Source organism: Solanum dulcamara, chromosome 11 (genome assembly GCF_947179165.1).
Source record: "Solanum dulcamara chromosome 11, daSolDulc1.2, whole genome shotgun sequence".
In the NCBI taxonomy this organism is placed as follows: Eukaryota; Viridiplantae; Streptophyta; class Magnoliopsida; order Solanales; family Solanaceae; genus Solanum; species Solanum dulcamara.
In genome coordinates, this window is record NC_077247.1 from 42048189 (window position 1) to 42072889 (window position 24701).

General features: G+C 32.3%; 1 protein-coding gene across 1 annotated transcript; it reads left to right on the top strand.

Annotated features, from left to right (window-relative positions):
• Positions 1-6275: 6275 nt before the first annotated feature.
• Positions 6276-16692, top strand: LOC129873421 (thioredoxin O2, mitochondrial-like). The gene is made up of 6 exons (XM_055948515.1): positions 6276-6661; positions 10927-10992; positions 11097-11147; positions 11418-11497; positions 14928-14972; positions 16398-16692. The coding sequence occupies exons 1-6, from the start codon at positions 6418-6420 to the stop codon at positions 16494-16496; spliced, it is 585 nt and encodes a 194-aa protein (XP_055804490.1). The 5' UTR covers positions 6276-6417; the 3' UTR covers positions 16497-16692.
• Positions 16693-24701: the final 8009 nt, after the last annotated feature.

The window sequence follows — 24701 nt, forward strand, 5'->3', positions numbered from 1 at the left end:
AAAAACTAGTGAAGGAAAAAGAGTACACACATATGGTAATACGCCTTGAATGCTGCCTCATTAAAAACCTTGTCAGAAAAACCCAGTGGGACAAAAACCGTGGTTAAGAAAAAAAGAGTGCAGCGCATATTTTACTCCCCTGATGAAAACTTCATTTGATATTTTGGAGACGACGCATTCCAATCTTATGCCTTAGCTTCTCAAAAGTTGATGTTGGTAATGCCTTTGTGAATAAATCTGCAAGATTTCACTTGAACGAACTTGTTGTACATCAATTTCACCATTCTTATGAAGATCATGTGTGAAGAATAATTTTGGTGAAATGTGTTTCGTTGTGTCTTCTTTTATGAAGCTACCTTTCAATTGAGCTATGCATGCGGCATTGTCTTCAAATATAATTATGGGTATTTTAACATTATTTTCCAGACCACATCTTTCTTTGATGAACCGTATTATCGATCTCAACCACACACATTCTCTACTTGCTTCATGAATTGCTATTATTTCAGCATGATTTGAAAAAGTAGCAACAATGGACTGTTTTATAGATCGCCATGATATAGCAGTCCCTCTGTGTGTAAATAGATAATCTGTCTGAAATCGAGCTTTATGTGGGTCTGATAAATAACCTGCATCTGCATAACCAATAAGTTCTGCGCAACCTTTGTTAGTATAAAACAAACCCATATCAATAGTACCCTTCAGGTATCGCAAAATATGTTTGATACCGTTCCAATGCCTTCGCGTTGGGGATGAACTATACCTTGCTAGCAAATTAACAGAAAATGTTATGTCTGGTCTAGTTGCGTTAGCAAGATACATAATTGCACCAATAGCACTGAGATATGGTACTTCAGGACCAAGAATTTCTTCATCCTCTCCTAGAGGTCGAAATTGATCTTTTTCCACTTCAAGTGATCGAACAATCATTGGAGTACTTAATGGATGTGTTTTGTCCATGTAAAATCTTTTTAAGATTTTCTCAGTGTAGGCAGATTGATGGACAAAAACTCCGTCTGCTAAATATTCAATTTACAGACCTAGATAAAATTTTGTCTTTCCAAGGTCTTTCATTTCAAATTCTTTCTTTAGGTATTCAATTGCCTTTTGGACCTCTTCAGGGGTTCCAATGAGATTTATGTCATCAACATAAACGGCGAGTATAACAAACTCTGATTCCGTTTTCTTAATAAAAACACATGGACAAATGACATATTTATATAGCCTTTATTTATCAAGTACTCACTAAGGCGATTATACCACATACGCCCTGATTGTTTTAAACCATATAATGATCTTTGCAATTTTATTGAGTACATTTCCCGAGACTTTTTACATGCTTCAGGCAATTTTAATCCATCTGGATTTTCATGTAAATTTCATTATCAAGTGAACCATAAAGGTAAGCTGTAACTACATCCCTTAGATGTATTTCAAGATTTTTATGTACAGCTAAACTGATGAGATATCGAAAAGTTATTCCATCCATAACTGGTGAATATGTTTCTTCATAATTGACTCCGGGTCTTTGAGAGAATCCTTGTGCAATAAGGCGTGCCTTATATCTTACAATTTCATTTCTCTCATTTCGTTTTCTAACAAAAACCCATTTATAGCCAACTGGTTTTACACCTTCAGGGGTTTGGACTACAGGTCCAAAAACCTCACGTTTAGCAAGTGAGTCTATTTCTGATTGAATTGCCTTTTGCTATTCTGGCCAATCACATCTACGTCGACAATCTTCGACGGATTTAGGTTCAAGACTTTTACTATCTTGCATGAGGTTAATTGCAATATTATATGCAAAAACATTATCCACCGTAATTTTCGATCGATCTAAATTTATCTCATCACCGAAAGAATTTATTAAAAGTTCTTCATTTACTTGAGTCTCGGGTTCACTAATTTCTTCAGTAATATCAGGATTACTCAAATCTTGACCTTCTCCAGGAGGTTCTATTGTAGTATCATCTTTATTATTTCTTACGCTTCTCTTTCTAGGATTTTTATCCTTTGAACCCAACGGTCTACCACGCTTTTGGCGTGTTTGGGATTCAGAAGCTATGATACTTGTAGATGATCCTTTTGGGACATCAATCCGGATAGGCACATTCACTCCAGGGATATGTGACTTAATTATCCGTTTCAAATCAGTAAATGCATCTGGCATTTGATTTGCTATTTTCTGCAAGTGGATGATCTTCTGGACCTCCTGTTCACATGTGCGGGTACGTGGATCAAAATGTGATAGTGATGAAACTTTCCACGCAATTTCTTTTTCTTTTTCGGTTTTTTTTTCTCTTCCTCTAATGGCGGGAAAATTGTTTCATCAAACCGACAATCTGCAAATCAAGGAGTGAATAAGTCTCCAGTCAATGGTTCAAGGTATCTAATTATGGAGGGTGAGTCAAACCCGACATATATACCCAACCTTCGTTGAGGGCCCATTTTTGTACGTTGTGGTGGTGCTATAGGCACGTATACCGCACAACCAAAAATTCTTAAATGGGCTATATTTGGTTCATGACCAAATACTAATTGTGACGGAGAGTATTTATTATAATGTGTCGGTCTTAGACGTACAAGTGCTGCTGCATGTAAAATAGCATGACCCCAAACAGTAATTGGCAATTTTGTTTTCATTAGTAGAGGTCTTGCTATCAATTGTAGGTGCTTTATAAATGACTCTGCAAGGCCATTTTGAGTATGAACATGAGCAACGGGATATTCAATTTTTATCCCAATTAATAAGCAATAATTATTAAATTCTTGGAATGTAAATTCTCCAGCATTATCAAGGCGAATGGCCTTAATTGGATAATCTAGGAATTGCGCTCTCAATCTTATTATTTGTGCTAACAACTTCGCAAACGACAGGTTGCGAGATGATAACAGGCACACATGAGACCATCTAGATGATGCATCTATTAGGACTATAAAATATCTAAACATTCCACTAGGTGGATGAATAGGTCCACATATATCTCCATGTATACGTTCTAAAAAGCCAGGAGATTCGATGCCAACCTTCAGGGTCGATGGTCTGGCAATTAATTTGCCTTGATAACAAGCAGCACATGAAAATTCATTATTTGTAAGAATCTTCTGGTTCTTTAACAGATGTCCAATTGAATTTTCAAGAATTCGTCTCATCATTATTGATCCGGGATGACCTATTCGATCATGCCATAGCATAAATATATTTGGATCAGTAAACTTCTGGTTTACGATCATATTTGCTTCAATTGCATTAATTTTTGCATAATATAGGCCAGCTGACAGAGTTGGTAATTTTTCCAAAATATATTTCTGGACTGAGACACTCTTGGTTATACCAAGATATTCAATATTCATTTCATTTAATGTCTCAACATGATATCCATTTCTGCGGATATCTTTAAAACTTAACAAGTTTCTTGGGGATTTAGAAGAGAATAATGCATCTTCTATAACAATTTTTGTCCCTTTAGGCAGAATTATAGTAGCTCTTCCGGAGCCTTCAATCATTTTGGAATTGCCAGATATCGTAGTAGCATTAGCTTTTCTTCTAAGCAAGTTGGAAAAATATTTCTCGTCTTTAAAAATAGCATGAGTTGTTCCACTATCAATTACACAAATATCTTCTTTATTGATCATTGATCCAAATAAAATTTGAGGCATTTCCATATTTTTCTTCAAAATGAAAAAAGTAAATATTATAATTAATACCTAATTTATTATACAAAGTTTTATTTCATTACATTGAGCTAGAAAAATACAAACATAATATTTAATACATACAACAACAAAAAGAATTATTTAAATATTATCGGGCTTATCAACATTCATATTTACTTCTGAAAAATTAAAGAAATCAGCTACATCCAGATGCACGGGCTCAATATTGTCCTCAGAGATAAAATTTGTCTCTGGATTATTTTCTGTCCTCTTTAACGATGTCTGATATAGCTGAACCAATCGTTTTGATGACCGGCAAATCCGCGATCAGTGCCCCACACCTCCACATCTATGATATATTGTTTCTGAATTATTCTTCGATAAAGCTTCTGGCTTTTTACCCTGCCTTTTATATTGCTGGTTATTTCTCGGTGCCAGCCGAGCATCATGGTTAAAATTTCTTCTTTGACTACGACCACGACCACGACTAGGGCTATGACCTTTTTCTCGTTGGTTAGAATTTGCCTGATTCACTTCAGGGAGTTGCAAAGAACCAACTGGCCGACTATCATGATTTTTCATTAATAGTTCATTATGTCTTTCAGCAATAAGAAGGTGAGAAAGTAATTCAGAATATTTTTTAAATTATTTTTCGCAATATTGCTGCTGCAGGAGCATATTCGCGGGTTGAAATGTGGAGTATGTCTTTTCAAGTTTATCTTGCTCAGTGATCTCTTCTCCGCATAAATTTAACTGAGCTATAATTCTAAATAAAGCAGAATTATATTCAGTTATATTTTTGAAATCCATTAATTTCAGATTTAGCCAATCATGACGAGCTTGTGGAAGCATGACCAACTTCAGGTGGTCATATATTTCTTTTAAATTTTTCCACAATTTAAGGGGGTCTTTTAATGTAAGATATTGTAATTTTAGCCCCTCGTCAAGATGGTGACGGAGAAATATCATGGCTTTAGCACGGTCTTGATTGGATGCCATATTGTCATCTTTAATGGTGTCTGCCAGACCCATTGATTCTAAATGAATTTCGGCATCAAGTGCCCATGATAAGTAGCCTTTTCCAGAGATATCAAGAGCAGTAAATTCAATTTTGGAAATATTTGTCATTTTATAAAAATAAAATTAAATAAAACTCTTACCACTTTTGTTACCTTGAAAAATTAGTCGGAGCCTCGTGCTGATAACGTGTTATAAAATATTCTATATCTGAATAAATTTTAACGGAGAGAGTAAGGAAACGGAAGGGAAACAGAGAAAGGGAAAATAACAAAGAAGGAATATAACGAAGAAGAAATTCTTTTTTCTCTGCTAACGTTCATGCCAATATGGTATGTTTATATAAGAGCAATTTAGTGGGATGCCCACTTTCAATAGGCCCCACTTCATTTAAAAATATAAGTGGACATTCCATTTACTTAACAAATTTGTTGATTTGGGGGGTGAATTTTGCTTTTGGTGTGATTTATATTTATATAAATTGATATATATATATATATAGGCATTTAAAATTGTATTTCGGCATTTGTATATATCATAGACACAAATGTGAAACGTATTGATATAAATACAAATCACAAAAAATATACAAAACAAATTATACAAATACTTTAATAATGCTGAAATTATACAAATAATAGTTGAAATGTATACTTGCTGACAATATACAAAAGAAGTAATTGTATACAAATTATTAAAAATATTCAAATAAAGTTTAAAAGTATAAAAAAGCCGCAATAAAATTGATATGCTAAATCCATGGAATCGAATACAATATAATGTGAAATGTATTGATAGAAATACAATATACAAAATAACTTGTACAAAATACCTCAATTTTTTTTATCACCATCTTGGTCCATTGACCCAGATAATTCATCTTGTTCTTCTTCGGATGTTTAAGAACATGTATAAGTTGGAAAATCATCCTATTTTAAGAACAGCATGAGTTGTTGCATCTTCACTGCGTCATTCAAACACTTTGATCTGATTTTTTGTTGATTAACTCGATATTTAGCTCTGATTTTTTTATGATTAACTCGATATTTAGAAAGAGATCCTAAATTTTCGTGGAAATCTTGAGTTAGACCTAAAGAGAGAGATGAAAAATCATCCAGTTTTTGTGAATTCGTTTGTATACCTTTGGTGATTCTCTTAAAAGGTATTTCTTCATCCATGATTTTGATTGTATCTAATGAGAAAACTGAAAAATCAAAAGAAATCAGGAAGCACTATGTGAGAGAGAAAAAAGAAAGTTTAAATTTTGAAATCTGATTGCGTTTAATGAATTAAGGAGAAAAAAAAGTAAAAAGATTATGGAGAAAGAGAAAGTAATTTGTATAAAAGGCAAGAAAGGCAACAGAGAGAAGAGTTATAGTTGGATACAAATTGAGGGAGTGGGGACGATAGCCATCCGGATGAAACAGTAGCTACGAATCATAACTAGTTCTAATTATAGCTATGTTAAATAATTACTAATATGATGTTTCCTTAGTTACGTAATTTTCCCAATTTTTCGAAGCCCAACAAAACAAGCGCTGGGCTATTTACAAATAAGCCCATATACTCAGAAGCCTATATAACAAAACCATTTTCACAATTTACCCCATATGTTTCTATTTCTCACCAGTTCACATCCCCATCTTGTTACTTGTTCCAAATTCGTCCTCAAAAGTTCCCAAAGCCCAGAACCCTCGTCAAAATTTCAACGTGCACCACCAGAATTCCTGGAAGAGAGCAAAGATGAGAGGGATTCTACGGCGTTTGATCGGTTGCAGACAATTATTCACATCATCACGGCGTTCTTCTGAATTGGTTCAGACATTAATGGTGTCATCAGCAGCTACAGTCTCTTACTCAACTGTAACTTTCATGGAGAAACCTAATCTACTTTATGGATTCCCAATTGCCGCAAACCTCCTGCCTGATTTCCAGGCCCTTCACGTTCTCAATCATTATCGAAACTTCTCCAGTTCACCTTCCTCAGGTTTGTCTGTTACATACTCCATTTCCGTTTCCTGTCGCAGCCCCCTGCACTAAGCTCCCGTTCATAGCGGGTCCGGTATTATACTAACCTTACTTGCATTTCTGCTAGATACTGTTTACACACCTTAAATCGGTCGACTTTCTGGTCACATGACAGCAACTTGTCAAGGCTCCCCTTTGAGTATTGTAAACAAATACTTTTAAAATGAAATAATACTAATTGGAACATATTTAAGAAGAAGATTGTAAACAAAGAAATAACGGCCTGTTTCTTCAAATGTTAGAGTAGTCTCAAGCATACTAAACTTGGTGAAAATGATTAAGAACAAAGAAAAAGTTTTCGAGACTGTATATATATTTTTGATTAAGTAATTAGATGTTTTATTGATGTAAATGAAAAGCCAGCGTTAAGAGAATGCTGGATTAAATATATCAAAAGGGAGAATTTTACAGTGAAGTGTATAAAATGACGAAAGTCAATCATAGTATCAGGCTATAAAACATATGCTGATTGATTGTGTCAAATACAATGGACCAGAATGTGTATTATATTGTGTAAAAAAATTACTCGGCTTTCACACCAATCAATGAATTCATAACACATATCTTTACATATACTGTTTTCACTAAATCATAGTAAGCTAATATATTCTTACCTCAATTTATCACTTGACCATAACAAATTAATATTATTTCATTATAATAATGGTGACCTTCTATGTGTTTCATTTTGCTAAGTGGCTAGAGAAAGTTGGAATTTAATGATACGTACTATCACCTCAGGAATTTTCTGGAGTGGTTTTGGTGAAAATGGGAAATTTTGAGTTTTCATTGGTTTTGTGAATATTGTTGTATTTCTATGAATGTAAAAAGGTAAAACCTTCAGGGAGAGCGAGATGTGTAGTAAGCGCATGTCACAAGTCTAAATCCTAGCTGTTGGGACCAAGTTTAGCTTTAAATAGATAGGGGGAGTGAATCTGTTGTTTAGCTATATCGGATTTTTCGGGAAAAAAAAGTATCTAAGAGGTGCACTGGTATTTTTAATTCTGAATATTGAAAACTCTAGGATGGCTGTTGTTGAAGTTGGAAAGGAGCTAATTTCTGTCTTAGCTCCTAATTAAACAAACAAGTTTAGTTTGCTTTGAATTTGGTGAGAATTTTCTATATTTGTATGCAAAATCAGAAAACTAGTCCAATTGCATTTAGTTTTGACAAATCTAGTGGTTTTCGAGGTTTTCCTGTGGCAAATCAATGGAAATATGTCAAATCTAGTTAGTCTTATGTCTGATTCTTAAAGTTGGTGATTACAAGCATGAAGTACTTTTGGTTGGTGACAATGGTAGTACAAGTGGATTGTGGAGTAGATGCAGTTCACGAGTTCGACTCTTGTTGTGAACCAATTATCATGCTCAAGTGGAGAAGCGTAGAGGGATAAACTCATTATCCAATGAGTTCCAAAGTCGTAAACGACTGACTTCTTGGTCAACCCAGTGAAAAGTTGACGATTTCACTGGACAGAGTTGACAATGACAAATTGCAGAAATATAGATCCAATAATTTTGGTCTTCAATTATTGAATGTGTGAAAAGTCAAAATCTTATTTTTAAATGTTCACCTATCTGCTGCACATTTAAGAAAGGAAGAGGATAAAGAGAAATCAGCTCCAAACATATGAGATTTATGACTGTTTGTTTTACTTAATTACCTACTGTTGGGTGTGCTGAAAAATTGCCCCTAATACCAACAACTGAAGAATTGGTGATATTATCGTGAGTTTTGTGTCATTTTAGGTGATGAAGTTCAATAGCAACAACCCTTGTCATTTAAGGATACTGTTGAAGCTGTCCTTAATAAAATTTTCTTACCTTTTTTTTTATTTTTTAAAAAGGATACTGCAGAGGGGGTGTTTTATGTTAAGGAATTGAGGGATATTGGAGGAGTAACTAAGGGTGTCTTTGGTATAGAGGATTTTTTTTTTGAAAAATGTTTTCCAATTTTCTTATGTTTGGTTGGTCAAAATTTTTGGAAAATATTTTTCCTGAGGAAACAAGTTCCTTCAAAATGTGGAAATGACTTCCCTTTTGGAAATAGGGAAAAGTAAACAAGTTCCACAAATGTCATTTCCTGGTGATTGTCTCCTCACTCTTCAACACATTCCACCACCACCCCACAATCATAGCACCCGTCTCCCCCATCTCACACTCCTACCTCCACCTCCATTCCACAATCATAGCACCCATCTTCTCCACCCCACACTCTTACCTCCAGCTTTCACAGTGTTTGTGTAGATTATAGTTATACACATACGTTTTGGGATAATAATTTTTACTAAACACAAGAAAACAATAAAGAAAATCATTATTTTCCGTAATAACATGAAGTTTTTTCCTGTGGAAACATTTTCCTTCACACCAAACACACCTTAAATATATACTAGATGTATCTAGGGTTATAACACTTATAAGTAGAGCTATGTACTTAGCTTAGATGGCTCACACGAGGCTCGTGTAAAAGTTTCCTAGTATACTTTCACAAGGGGATTATGATCAATTATGTTAAGAAATTATAGATAAGATGCCCTTAATGACCAAAAGAATATAGATATAATGCCCTATTTGGAGCGAGGATAAACATGTTATCATCACCTGAAGTTTAGGTTCATGGGGAGAGCTAGATTTGTCCGCGAGTAGTTGTGTAGTGATAAATATAAGAGTGCTGAACAAACATAAATTATAAGAGCTCTAGGTAGATGTAAGGGTGCTGAACAAACATAGGTAGTCTGAAGTTTAGGTTCATGGGGAGAGCTAGATTTGTCCGCGAGTAGTTGTGTAGTGATAAATATAAGAGTGCTGAACAAACATAAATTATAAGAGCTCTAGGTAGATGTAAGGGTGCTGAACAAACATAGGTAGTCCTGGGATAAAAAATTAGTACTACCTTGTTTGGTTACTAAATCTAGGATATGTTATACTAGGATTAGTAATTATTAGGATAAGTTATCCCTGCCATAGGGTGAAATAATTGTACAAGAATTAGTTATTCCGGACTAAATAATGAAAAATAACAAAAATACCCTTGAGGTCCCTCAAACCCCTTTTCTACTAAATAAGGTGGAGGGTATTTTTGTTAACAAACAACTTCGTAGGAATTATGCAATGCATGTGATATTTAATATAACAAATTAAACAGTCAATAAGAAATAACACCAGGATAACTAATCTCAGCATAACTTTTTTTTTATTTATTTTTATTTTTTATCTCAGCATAACTTGTCTTCAAACCAAACGACTCCTTAGAGTTACACATGTACTATTGGTGGTGCGAATGAATCTCAATATCCAACCCAAAACATTAAAGCAATGGGTGGAGCATCCCAGGACTATTTAAACCCCTTTTGGAAATCCTTACACAGCCAATGAGGGGGACAAGCGATGATTTTCAACACTGTCCTGCATAGTAACCTTCATAGGTTTACATGTGGACCGATAATTCTTTTGTTGAGAAGATTGAAGGGTGGACTTCATGTAGGAGACATATGAGGCTCAACAGGCTGAAGAGTTGGTCTAGAGCTATGAGATGAGTAGGCACAACAAGTTATGGAGTGAATTGGAGCAAAATTCATGGCTCGATGGGTTGATTTGAGAGAGATAAAGGGGAAGCCTAGAGTGATAGGCATGAAGAGAAAGTGATTATGCAAATGGTCTCACCAAAGTTTGGCTTTGGCACCATGTAAAAAAATTGAACCTTGGACCTAACTCAATTCCAAAAGCTAGCTCATGAGATGAGGATCGCTCAAAACCATATAAAGAGACCAAATCATCCATCTACTGACGATGTGAGAATCTAACAGGTGGATTTGAATTTGATTAGTGAAGATCCTCAGTTTCTAACCTTGTGAATGTATCATTTTAAACCCAAGGAGAACTTGATATTTTTGGTACCGGATGATAATGGTTTATGTGCTATTTTGATTATGTCTTCATGCCAAAAGAAAAGAAAAGAAAAAGAAAAGAGATAATGGTTTTAGTTTAATAAAGAAAAGAAAAAGAAATAATGGTTTTAGTTTAATAAAGAAAAGAAAAAGAGATAATGGTTTATGTGATCCTCACCCAAAAATGAACCAAACGAAAGAAAGGGGAAGAAAGAATTCCATTAGGAGCTTGATTTTTTCCTCACATCTTCTCTTCTATTACATTGGAAAGTTTTTTTTATGTAACACTGAGGCCCTTGCTGCTTGTTGACCATTTTGGAGCTTCTTAATTACAGGTCCATCAAATATTGTATCAATTGAGTCTGAAGAACAATTCAATACTTCACTTCGCAAAGTACAAGGTACTTCTATGTGATTAGGCTCAATAATATGAGTACATGTTTAATTTTGTTTTGTTATGAATTATAGGTCTCATACTTGCTCAACATCTGTTCATATTCTGCAGATGAATCTCTGCCTGCAATATTCTACTTCACTGCTGTTTGGTGTGGGCCCTGTAAGTTAGTTAAATCATTTTATCAATGAATAATCTTTTTATTTTATCGATGCATAGTTTCAAAGAGGAAATGGTCTGCATACATTTCTATTCGCTTCATTTACGTTTCCTTGAAGAGCGGTCATTGTACATCATGTCAAAGCAATGAAAACTAAAAAAACAATACTCTGCCTTTCTATTAGCTATCTTTTATTAAGTAAATAACTTTACTAGAAAAGCATCTCCTGCGTGCTATTAATTATTTACTTCTTTGCTCCATTCTTTTTTCAGGTAGGCTGTTATCTCCTGTGATTGGCCAATTGAGTGAGAAATATCCTCATGTGACAACATATAAAGTTGACATTGACAAGGTAAAAAAGCATCTTCCTAGGGTTATATCTCTTAGATTGCTTTCATGAACCCTTGTTAATGCGTCATGGAACCCACTCTTCTGGGGTGCTGATACATGTCAATTCTCTCCTCTTTTTTTTCTTGGATAAGTTGAAACTTTATTTTTCTACTAGTAAACCAATTTGGTGGTCATAAACAAAAGGAAGCTACATCGGACCACTAAGATGTATCTATATACTGAAGTAAATATCTGATCATCTACAAAGTAGTGTAATCCTTTGTTTTTTGCCAGATAGCAACACACAACAGTGACCGGATTGTTGATACTGTGGTTGTCCAGATCATGAGCACTGTTTCAATTGCTATCAACAGCAAAATCTCTAACCAAAAGCATACTCATTTGCCTGAATTGCCTCTGCATCCCAACTGGCAAATGAATACCGAATATCCATGGATTCCTGTTCACTCAATTTTGTTGCCTCTATGATCATAGATATGCAGTTAACCTGTTGGAGTTCCCACCCTCCTTTCAAACAAGCCCAAACTCTTCTCTGTTATATACCAAACCTAGAATCGCAACCATCACCTTCTTATTCAGTAAGGTGCATGGCACTCCAGCAGTTTCAAGTTACTTGACAACTACCCCTATTCCTTCATAATTCACTAAGGATGTCAGTGTCACGACCCAAAACCAGATGTGATGGCACCTGTCTTATCCCACCAAGACAAGTCAGCCTAAAACCCAAATATTACGATAAAATGCGGAAGTAAAATAAAAATGCGGATAACAAAGTCAACTTAATTAAACCCCCAAGACCTGGTTGTCACATCCACAAGCTTCTAATGTATTACAATAGATTTGAAAGAAAAACACAAGTCTCAAATGACATTATCTCTCTAAAGTAGAACAACATAAATCGAAGTCAAGCTACGAATAAGCAGCCAATTCACTGGAGACTATAATTACAAAACCTATTCACCCTATATTCTCCAATATCATCCCTATGCCATCATTACGTAATTAATCCCTCAATCATTAACCATTATTAGCCAATGATGGCAACAAATCATTTCCTCCCCCAAAATTTTATAAGAGACGCTCCAGCAACATTAGTGCAGCTCCACTTTGCAATATTCAATTCTATTAAATTCTACTATCTTAGATTCTATATCTAGCAATTAATGCGTATGGCTAATATGAAAGTTTTGAGATAGCCCCTTACCTGTACTTTATCCCGTCGACTCCCACGTCTCTCTGCAAGGCGCGTTTCTGCTCTCCCTTTTCTTTTCTTAAATAATTAAGTTTTAAAAAGTGACAAGCCCCACTACTTATTTTAATAAATAGGTCAAGTGGTATAGGGTATTAAATAAATCAACAATTTAGCTCATCAATTAAATTAATTATTTAAAATTACCCGTCAACTAATTAACCGTAGTTATCGAATTGTCCAAAATACCCAATTTAAACTTACAGTAAGGGTCTTTTATGAAAGAAAGAGGACCGTTCTCAAAATAACCTAACTGGTCATTAGTCTATCTCTTCAATTCCAACATGTTCCTCCTTTTCCTTTCAGATTTCTGATTAACAGTGGGATTACTATTAGTCCTTTCTTGGTATGCAACCAGTGTAACTAGTTGTATTTGGTCTCACTATACTGCATGGACTGAAATATTTAGCTTGATATCCATAACCTAACCTTGACTGTCCGGATTCCAGTTTATCGAATGTTGCTTTATATTGTTACATATGTAACGTACAATTATTCCATGGTTTTGAGTCTTTTGGTGAATCTTCCGTTATGTCATATATTGAGAAAATAGACATTGGAATTGGATAAGAAAAGTTTATAAAAGAAAACATTAATGCCAGGACTTGGATAGTTCATAGTTATGTTAGATTCTTAATAATGTTGGCTCATAATGAATCTTTTATTTGTCTGCTCTTTGTACCTGTCAAATTTTGTTTGTTTATCCCCTCTGATCTTCTGTCCATGCTAAAAGCCTGAAATTAGATGTGTGTGTACGATACTATGATATCAGATAAAAATTGGTCTTGATTCCTACAACAATAACAACAACAACAACAACAACAAATCCAGTGATTATCCTTACAAGTGGGGTCTGGGGGCTAGAGTGTACACAGACCTTACCCCTACCTTTGAGAAGGTAAAGAGGTTGTGTCCGAAAGACCATTGTCTGAACAAATAGTGAAAAAGAGGCAATAGCATCAAAGAGTAAAAAGAGCCAATAGCAACAAACAAAAACAACAAGAAGATAATCAGATATTGTGGTGAAACAAGTAGTATTGATAAAAATCTAAAAATAAGCAAAAGAAGCGAATAATACCAACTCTGGGATTGGTCTTGATTCCTGATTATGTGAAATTGATAATTGACATTTCTGAAATTGATATGAAGTTGCATATGGCGCTGGTTTAACATCTAATTTCTTTAAATTGTGCCAATCATGGAAAAATCAACTGCCCAAACCAAACAGGAGTAAACCCTTTTTCTTGGACAAGTTAAAATGGAATTCCTAAACTAAGAAACAGCTCTTTTTGTTGGTGCTTTGGTTGCATTGAATTCCAGGGTAATATTTGAAGGTTAGGGTGGTTTTAGTGACCCTCATGATGATCTCAAGCATACTTAAGTCATTAAAGTTGTAGGCTCATAGCCAGCAGTAAGTCATGTCCCTGATCTTATTGATCACAGAAATTCCCCTGAGATGGAACCTTTTATTGGCACTGTTGGATATATGTTGTTCATCCTAGGTTCTGCTTCTTGTTTATAATGCCGTTATTCAAACGATTGGTTCCAAGTCTTATTCTTGTGAACGTTGATTTTATTTTGATATGCTGACCTGTTGAAGTGTTGAAGGAACATCAGTAGATAGTGTTCTTTGTTTGAATAAGTGATATATGTTGAAGCTTGTTGCTTGCCATACCTTTCCATTGGGTACGTTTATATGTTCAGTTTGGACATTTATGAGTTTGTCTTAACAATTGAAGTTCTTTTAATATGTTTAGTTTGGACGTTTATGAGTTTGTCTGCAGGTAACAATTGAAGTACTCTTAATATGTTTAGTGTGGACATGAGTTTATCAGCTGCAGATAGTTAATGATGAATTCATATTCACAATTTGACAAAAAGGAAGAATTGAGAGAAAGAACATCATATGTCTAGTTCGTTAAATTTGTGGGTTTAACTTTGGATAAAAGATGAAGTCTATGCTATGTGTTCTAGTTCGAACACTTTTTGTTAATATCTTATGATATGCTTAAATTTGTTACTTTTTAGCCATTAGTTTCAAAAATTCCTTAGGGATTAATTTTTGTAATTCTTTAGGACTCACTCGGTGCATTTTTTTCTCCAAGCTTCTTGTTTAGTGGTTGATCCACTTGCATACAATTAATCTTATCCACTTGTATGCTGAGCATGTTTCCACATGCAGGAGGGGCTTGGAAATGCATTAAGCAAGTTGAATATTCACTCAGTGGTAAACATCTATTATTCTTCTTATTTTTTCTGAAAGCAGACACATGAATGTGCAAAGGGATGAAATCATTATAAAGAATATCATGATCAAGCAGATAAACTTTATAACTGATTAGAAAAGTTCACTATTTTCCATTTTTGGCAAATATATGATACTTTTAATACCTTTGCCAGGATAATATAAATATTGGTGCTTATAAGTTATATCTAACAATGTCTCTAAAGAATATGTTCTTTCTGTTCAATTTCAAAAATAATATGTACTTTTGGTCTATCATCATTAACATATACTTGACGAATTTTTGTTCTTGTTATTCTCCAATTCTGCTTTGCTGGTAAGAGATATTTAGCAAATAGTAGTACTTCCTCTTCACGTGATCTGGTTTAGGAATTAGATATGCATGCTTTTCTACATTTATTTAAATAACGTAAGAGAATTTTAAGTTTGTTCTCAAGGAGTGGCTAAGTGATCAAGTAGGGATAACAATTTGGATATCCTAGGTTCAAATCCCAGCTACAACACTGGTTGTGAACCCATCTACTCTAAACCTTGTGAGTAGGTTCTCACCCTACACCTGTTCTTGTGGGTTGTAACGGACTGCTCGGTGAATTAGTGTGCATGCAAGCTAACTCAATCACCGTCATCATGTATAAGAATAAAAGAAGCTAAGTTCAAATTAGCCCGGAAAAATCTCTGGAAAAATGAAAAATAAGATTCTTGTAACTTCTAAAATGGATATTTTTATTTTTTTTTGATAATACTTCTAAAATGGATTTTCCAGTAAACATAATATGATCTTGTACCTTATCACCAAAGAAAAGGTAAGATAGTAGAGATTCAAGGCATGTCTTTCCAATTTAAGATGTTTCGCTTTGAAAACAAAAATGGGAATCTTATGAGTGTGATCCTCTGGAAGGCGCTGTCAATAGCTTGTCATGTCTTGGTTATTGAGGTTCATACACTGTCAGGAATAGCAGCTGGTGCTTGGTTAGACAGGTCTCTTTAGAGGTCCACCAGTTAACTAGCTCACTTGCAAGGATGATTTATCCATTTCCCCAAACTTTAAGGTTTGTTCTTAGATTATGCGTTGAGAGAGGTGATTTACATCTTAGTAGATAAGAGTAGGTCTTTCATCAGTATTCTCACCTGAATCAAAGAAAGATATTCAAAGTGGAGATTACAGATGATGTGATATTCATCAAAGGGGAATAATCTGAATCGAAGAAAGATAAAAGACATCACAAATGACTGAGAGCTTACTCATGGTGCCATAAGGTTTCTGAAATTAAATAAAATTGATGATTTGATGATGTATATTAGTTCATGATCAGATTGTTTATCAGAAACATTGAAAGGTGGTTAGTTATACACGGTTCATCAGTAGTCAACCCCCCTGTATAAACTGAAACTATTCATTGTATGCAGCCTACATTGCACTTCTTTCAAAATGGGAAAAAAACATCTGAAGTTATCGGTGCTGATGTCCAACGCTTGAAAGAAACCATGGAAGAGCTCTACAAATGATACTTTAACCTTCCAGCATTTCATGTTTTGTTGGAAGTTGATATCCATTCTGCTTCTTCAAACAGTAATTCTTGTAGTTTGCTCTTTTATAGTTTCAGTAATCGTTTGTAGAATTTAATTATGCTCAAATGTAATGTTATCCAGTGCTGAGTACCGTTCTCTCTTTCTTTCTGGTAAAGGGTAACATTTCCTGTGACCTTGATAGTTATTTTGGTTTCCTTTGTTGCCCATTTTGTTGCACCCGTTTAGTGTAGGAACATTCTGATGCTCTAGTCTCAATAGGGTTAAAACAAAAAGAAAATTGAAATGAATCTTGGAGTCGTCTCCTACTCTCTTTACTTTCTTTGGAAAATTAGTCAGAGATCAAGTGGTTGAGGTCTGAACTATGGCGGAGAATACATGTCAAGGTTGTTTGACTTCATGCTCCCGCGGGAGGGGAAGACCCCATATTTTAGTGGGTTGCTTGCTTTATCTATCGGGCCGTGACTAATTTCACTTATTATGAGAAGTTATTCATAAACAGTTTTTTGGTAACGTGTAAAAGCGCTAAATTTCTTTTGCTCGCTTTTTTCCTGTGAAATAACCCAGTTTTTGTTTTGTTGTCACAGATTTATATATAGAAAGGAATCTCTCAAAAGATATATGTTTTTGAATTGAAGAAAATATGTATTTAAAACTTTATTTATTTGACCTTCTGTTCCCTCAGTAAACCCCAGGGAGCCAAACTGCCAAAGGGACGGATCACAATTTTTATCTTTACTTTTAATACAACAACATTCTCAGTGTAGTTCTATAGGCAGACTGGGAATGATAGAATTTACATAGAACTTATTTCTACTTATGATTGTCATGAGAGATAAAGAGGATGTTTTTAAAGGTTTAGATATAATATTTGTTCAAATTTTAATCAGTTTTTTTTATTTGGATTTGAATGAGCAAGAATTGCATCCACAACTATTAGTTGGGCATAAATAATAGTGTATCAATATTTACAAATACTGAAGTTGAGTATTGTACAAAGGAGTATTTTGAAAGAATTATGAGTTCTCTCTCAATTCTCCAATTCTTTTTCTACATTAAATTCATGTCCACCATAATAAACTTCAAAATACTCTTTTAAAACTTACAGAAATATTAACTGTTTTGGATTAACCTATTTTTCGGTACTGCTGTTGTGTTTTAAGTAGGATAAAATAGCACTAGTCATCAAGTTTGAGGTATAAATTTACCTTTGGATTAGTTATACTTTCAAACAAATAAAATATAAATTTCATTCAAACATAATCTTGAAATATTCCACAATATTTCATGAACAAAATACCCATTAATAATATTTTTTGGGGGGTAGTTGGCCACACTCAAGCCACAAAATATCTTATTTTGTTTCTTATTTGGTGTTTGGTATTTTAGTAGGACCTTGATTAACCGGAATTCGTGTCATATAAGGACCATTAAAGTGGCAAATGTTCTCTATGAGTAGAATTTTTTTTCATTCTTAGAGTTTAAGTCTAAAATTTTTGATTAAAGATGAAGCAATTCTATTTTAACAAGGAAAAGATAATAATTATAGATTCTCATATGGTTTGAGCAAGCAATTAAAAAGCCAAGCTAGGCAATCCAGCCATAGACTCCCAACATAACCTCAAATTTCATTCATTTTTCTTACTTTATACTGTGTTTCAATTTATATATCATCTACCTTGAATAAAGATTATTTTTTAAAAAAATTAGTTTTTTTAAAATTTGTAGTTTAAAACAAATATTACATATTTGTGTGACGGTGAATAATTTTATTAAGAATAAAAAAAAGAATTTTAAATTAAATTATTTTTAATTATGAAAATATGATAATTCTTGATTCTTTTCAAGACTGATTGAAAAAGACGTCAATAAATTGATAAAAGAGGAAGAATATGTAAAAATTACTCCCTTCGTTCCATTATAGTTGTCATGTTGTACTTTTCGAAAGTCAATTTGATTAATTTTTAAAGTTAAATTATAATACTTTAACTCAATGTTATAAAGTAAAAAAATTAGATATTTAAAAACTATTCAAAAAGTACTATAAGTTACAATTTTTTTCATATGAATGTGATAAAAAAATATTTATTTTAAAATGTTAATCAAAGTTCATATAGTTTGATTTTCAAAAAAAATTATGATAACTAAAATATAACGGGGAGTAAAAGGTGAGAAAAAGGTAGAAGACCAAAATAGAAGCTAGCAAAGTTTTGAAGGAAGATGATAAGTATAAGGCTAATTTGATGCTTCTACTGTCCCATCATCACTTATAACAAACATTATAATAGTCCATAGGATACTTCAACCAACATTAGCTAGCCTTCACATTTCAGTGAAAAGAAAACTCTCTCTTTCTCTCTAGTGGTATATAGGAAACCCTATGTATAGACCTTAGCTATACATATAGGGTCAAAACTCAAAAAGGAATAGGGGTAAAGTTAAAAATTGGTCAAAGGGATTTTGGAGCAATCATAGGTCTGAAATGTTGGGTCCATTCTAATTCACATTTTCTCATGTTTTTTTGTTACTAGAGAATGCATTTGTACAAACAAGAAGGGGCCCTTATGGATAGATAGATAAGAATGCTCATCAATTTTATTTTACTTGTAATAATGTAAGGTGGTTAAAATAGTGTTAGAGTCCAAAAACTCAAACAAATATGCCCACCTAAGAAGTTTCAGAAAGGGAAACAAATGTTGAGGACCTAGTTCAAGATTTAATTTAACGTGTAGAAAAGAACTAAATGACTAATTTCACATATTATTTCCTTTATTGCTCCGCTCTACTCAACGTTCATCAATGAAAGAACGGAATTTTGATAGAAACAACGATTTTTAACATCTAATTTCGTACCAATTATTATACTCTATTATCTAATAAATTACTTTATTTATTTTTATTTTAAAGTAAGCATGCGCACAAAGACACCACTTTGGGAAATCTCGTCAACATAGCATATCTTAACTAACTAGTCAACTTGATAAGAGGGAATTGTTCAGATGGTAAGCATCATCCACCTCCAATTTTGAAGTAAGCAAAAAAAGGGTGGAAACTGCTCCTAGTGAGGGTAAAAACAAATAAACTAGACAGCTTAATCACAAAATTTATAAGTTAATTGTTGGAATGCCTTTATCTACTTATATCATTGTACAAGTTGCATGGCATAGGGTTCAAACTTGCTACTATATTAGCATCACAAATTGAGCTACTTTGCCCTAATTAGCAAGAATTTTCACAAGAACAGAACACACAACCTCAAACAATTTTTATAACACCTTAATCACTATTTTAAACCTTCAACTTGTGACAAGAGGTGTCAACACTTGTATATATATGTTTATTAAATCAAAATGTAATTTTTCGATGAAGAGTTATCGCTTGACACCCTCAAGCAAGAGTAGCTCCGCCCCTGATTTATCTTCATCGTTAATGGAGTTTCAACGTAAAAAGGTAAACTATGAGTGTTCACAATTATTAGAAAAAAATCATATTTACCTTTCAACTTTAAGTTTAGAATTATCCTCCATTAGGTAGAGCTCTATTCGAATTTTAGCGTGTGTTCGGTAGGAAAGAAAATATTTTTGATGAAAAGTATTTTCTTAAAAAAATGTTTTTTTAAGAAAACAAGTAGATTCTTACTTAATTATTTTTCACATCTTTCTAATTGTTGAAATTAATTAGCTCATGTTTCCTTAAAGATTTTGAGGTTAAAACCTGAATTTGAATTTTTTTTGAATTTTTTAAATTTAAAATTGTGTTCGGACATTCTAATTACTTGAATGTGAATAAAAGTCTCAAAAATTCAAAAACTATTCTAAGCCAATTTTTGAGAAATTGAAATGTCATGACTAAAAAAATGTCTTAAATATATTTTTAAAATCTACTCCCAAAATCTATCAAAAAAAAGTCGTTAGATTAGATTGATTTTTATGTAGAATTAGTAGATGAAGCTGTGGTCAATATCAAAAGACCATAGCTGCAGAAGAAGCCGCCAAAGAGAGAGGGCATTTGCCAGCTGCAAAATTGAAAAAGCCTGCAGGGTCTAAGTATGACAAAGATAAGACAATAGACTAGCATGGTTTGTGGGGTGCGATTACCGCTTCATCCTTAATTAAAAATTTTGAATTTAAATTTTGAATATAGATAAAAAATTATTCGAAGCGTCACTCTCGAATGAGTCCTTTGATGCATGATTTAAATTTAGTATGAACTCTAATGTGGACTCCGAATATTCGATAGCAAAGGTGAGACAATAGATATTACTCATCACTTTTGATATTGTTGTTAGCGGGTGTTTGGCTATATTTCACATTAAAATTTAAAAAGAATAGTTTTTATTTTAAAGTTAATAATAATATTTAAAAATTAAAATTTTAAAATAAGTGAATTGTTGAGCCTTTTTTTCATAGTCCACAATAAGTGAATGGTTCACAATTAAGTAGAATTGTTGAAAATTTCTTTCATTTTTGCCACATTTTCTAGGTGAAATTTCAAGAGAGTTAATTATTCATATTTATGATTTTAATTTTGAATTATTTATATTTTCAAAATAGTTTGAGAATAACTAAAAAGGCAAAAATAGAAATTGGTGTTCAATTTATGTCCTAAACTTCTTTTCTTAATGAATGTGTATTGCCTTTGCTAATTCATTTATTTTGAAATGAAAGGAGCCGTAGAAAACATCATTTTCTTTTTCAAAAAATAAGAGGATTTCACTTCATAAGTAGAATATGTCATAAGTATAAAAATGCACACTTTTACACATCGTTCAAGAAGATTTCACTTCATAAGTCTGTAACAAAACACTCATCTACTAAAGAACCTGCATAGAGGCAAGATACCATATTTATGCAATTTTTTTTATTTTTAAAAAACTTAGCTCCTGTTCATAAAGGTGAGTGAAACGTTATTTTGGTCCCAATTTTTCTTACAGGGAAAAAATGTCATATTCTTCATGTAAGAATTTTCAGATCATTTAGAATCGTTTCATTTCTACAATATGGCTTGCACTCAAATATGTCAGATGAAAAATACAATTAAAGGTGATATGTGATAATATTTTGTAAGAAACACTAAGGGTAAGAAACTATACCAAACACAAAAGTTTTAATTTCTTTCATTTCATTATAAATCACTAAACAACTATACTCGAGATCTAAAATTATGCATTTGAATAACATCAATATGTGTATATATATTAATGATCAATCTGAAACGCAATACTACTTCCTGAATTTCACGATAATCATGAATAAAAAAATATAGAATATGCATGTACAGAAAGACCACTATCATATATAAGTTACTAAGAAGATACTACCATCTTTATATTAAAACAAATAACGTTTAAAATTTAAAATAAAGTACTTTTTGTTACTTTTGAATATTTAAACAACCAATGTTAAGATTGATTCGAAAGCTTTTTTAGATTCTTTTTTATATATGACAGTCAAAAGATTTTATATATAAAATCATAAAAGTTGTCTATATTGAGCAACTCTATCCGTAGTAAAAAGCCGCCCAGGTCGCATGTGACAAAGAGGCAGATTCTCAGACGGAAGAAGTTGTTTGAGAAATAAATTAGTCAAGGTGAAATAAGAAAAGTTTCTATGTATGCACAGTTTTCTGCTATGAAAATAAAGTGAACTTACGATTTGAGTTATTAAAAATATATTGGCAATTCAGTCCTAAAAAACATGAATGGAATGGTAGCACTGAAATCCTACGTATCTCATACAAAAGGGAAATGGTGGGGGAGAAGATGTTGGTACAAAAAAGAGAAAACAATTTGGTGGAAAAATGATACAGAGAAGACGTAGGGATTTGATTTTTGTAGATGTGAAAAACTAAAAGGTACCAACTCTTTGATAAACATAAAAGTACCGTTCCTAACAGTGGTATGCAACGTTTGGATTTCTGTGTATGAATATTATTTATATTTTATAAAATAATTAAATTAATACAAAGGATATTTTAGTAATTTAACTTTTAGAAGATATATTAAATTGAGTGTTTTTAATTAGGGATATTAGAGTAATTTAACATTTAAATTAGGAAGTTCATGCTTTTAAGGTAGTATAGATATATATATTGCGATTCAAACAATTGAGACTAGTTATGTAAGATTTTTTGTTAACTCATACAAAAATGGATCTAAATTTATTTTTGTGAGACAAAAAAGAAGTTTCATACAATTAATATCGTTGTTATGAGACACATATTTCCTCCGTTTTAAAATAAATATCATTTTATCAAAAAAAAATTATCTCAAAATGAATGTTATTTTAAAAATTTAAGGCAAAAATTAATATATTTTTCAATTGCATACTCATACTTCATCTTTTTAATAATATTCAATATTTAAAATATATTTATTAAATTAAAGTAATTTAATAAATAATATATTATATTTATTAATTTCTTAATGAACGTAATTTTATTAAAATAACACTTATTTGAAATTTTAAAAAACCAGCAATTAATTGGGATGTTTGCTTTTCAAGCTCTAGAAGACATATCAATCATTGGGAACTTGAATCAAATACTCCTAGCAGTGAATTTTTTTACAGGTACTCCCCTAATACCAGCATCTTGTGACTGCCCCCTAAAACCCCTACAAAGCATAGGTTTTAGGTTTAATATCCAAGAAGCAAAATATCCCTTACGTAGACAAAGTTCAAATATATATAGGCATATTTGGACATTTTTAATTGCTACTAATAATGTATTTGAGATAAAAGATAATATTATGGAACTTCAATTCTACGAGTCGATATGTTAATGAATGTCATACATACTACATGTCATGGTGGCTCGACTACTTTGGAGATTATCGAGTTCTTTAGGATGCATTAACTAGTAATTGATTGGAATTGAAAGTAATTATTTATTGAAATGAAATTTGTAAATAAGTTTTAAGAATACAAAACGTAGAATTTCAAAAATTCTATGACAAACGTTAAGGGTGTTTTAATCCTATTCAATTTATTTTTTTATATAAGAAACTAGCAATGATTAAGAATTGGTGTGACGAGGAGGACTAATAAAGAATGGTTGAAAGTATGGGTAATAATGGTACCCCAGAAATTAAATTATTATATTAAAATTAAATATTTTAATACCATGTTTTAGTAATGTGATATTTGATATGCATTTTTAAATAAATAATATTTTATTTGATATTTGATATTTATACTTAAAAAATACTATAATATTAAACATTATATACAGTTACATACACAATTTATATATATTATTTCAAAACTAACAAATATATAAATATTATTATCACAAACTTATTACTTAGATGTTAGAACTTTGAGTCTTTGACTAATCATTTTGATTGAAATATCCTTTTTTGTATAATTGATTAACGAAGGCAGGTGTTTATACTTTCTTTTTGATTATTTCGACATGTATAAAGTGTTAGTATAATTTAATTGAGACATCTCTTGAAAAGCTAAAATCACAATTCTTTATCATATGAAAATATATAAGTTGTTTAACGATTTATCATGTAATAAAAATATCAAATTAAAAATTTTAATATCATACCATACAGACATATCGTACCAAGTCCACTCCTGCAAGGTGGGCAATTGACGAAATGGCATAAAAAATTGGGACCCAAAAAAGAAAAATAATTGTAAGGTTCACAAGGGTCCCATAATTTTTTTGTATAAACTCAATTATAGAAAATTGTTCAGTTTCTTTGGTTTGACCATAGATCTAGTTTTTGATTGATTTCATCTATGAGTGGATTTTCTCTGTTTCCAATTTGGTGGTGGAAAAGAAGGGACAAAAACATATCATGTGAATACTATGTTCTTTTCTGAATATTTTTTTATCACTTCTATCATTTCAGTATTTGATTATAGCTAAGATAAATTATGATAATAAGAGAAGATACATGTTAAATAAGGTATCATCAAGTATAAAATTCAATTTGAGGAATTGACTCAATAAGGATCAATTGGAATTGGAATAGACTTAAAAGAATTTACAGTTTATTGAGATTCATATATATATAATTAAAGAAGCTAAGTATATTTTTTGATTAGCTAACTTATCTACGTAATAAATACTTGTAGAATCTAAGCTTGTGTTTAGACTTGCGATATAAGATATGACTTTTATTTGAGTTTCTAACTTGTGTTTGGACTTGCGATATGAAGACATGATTTC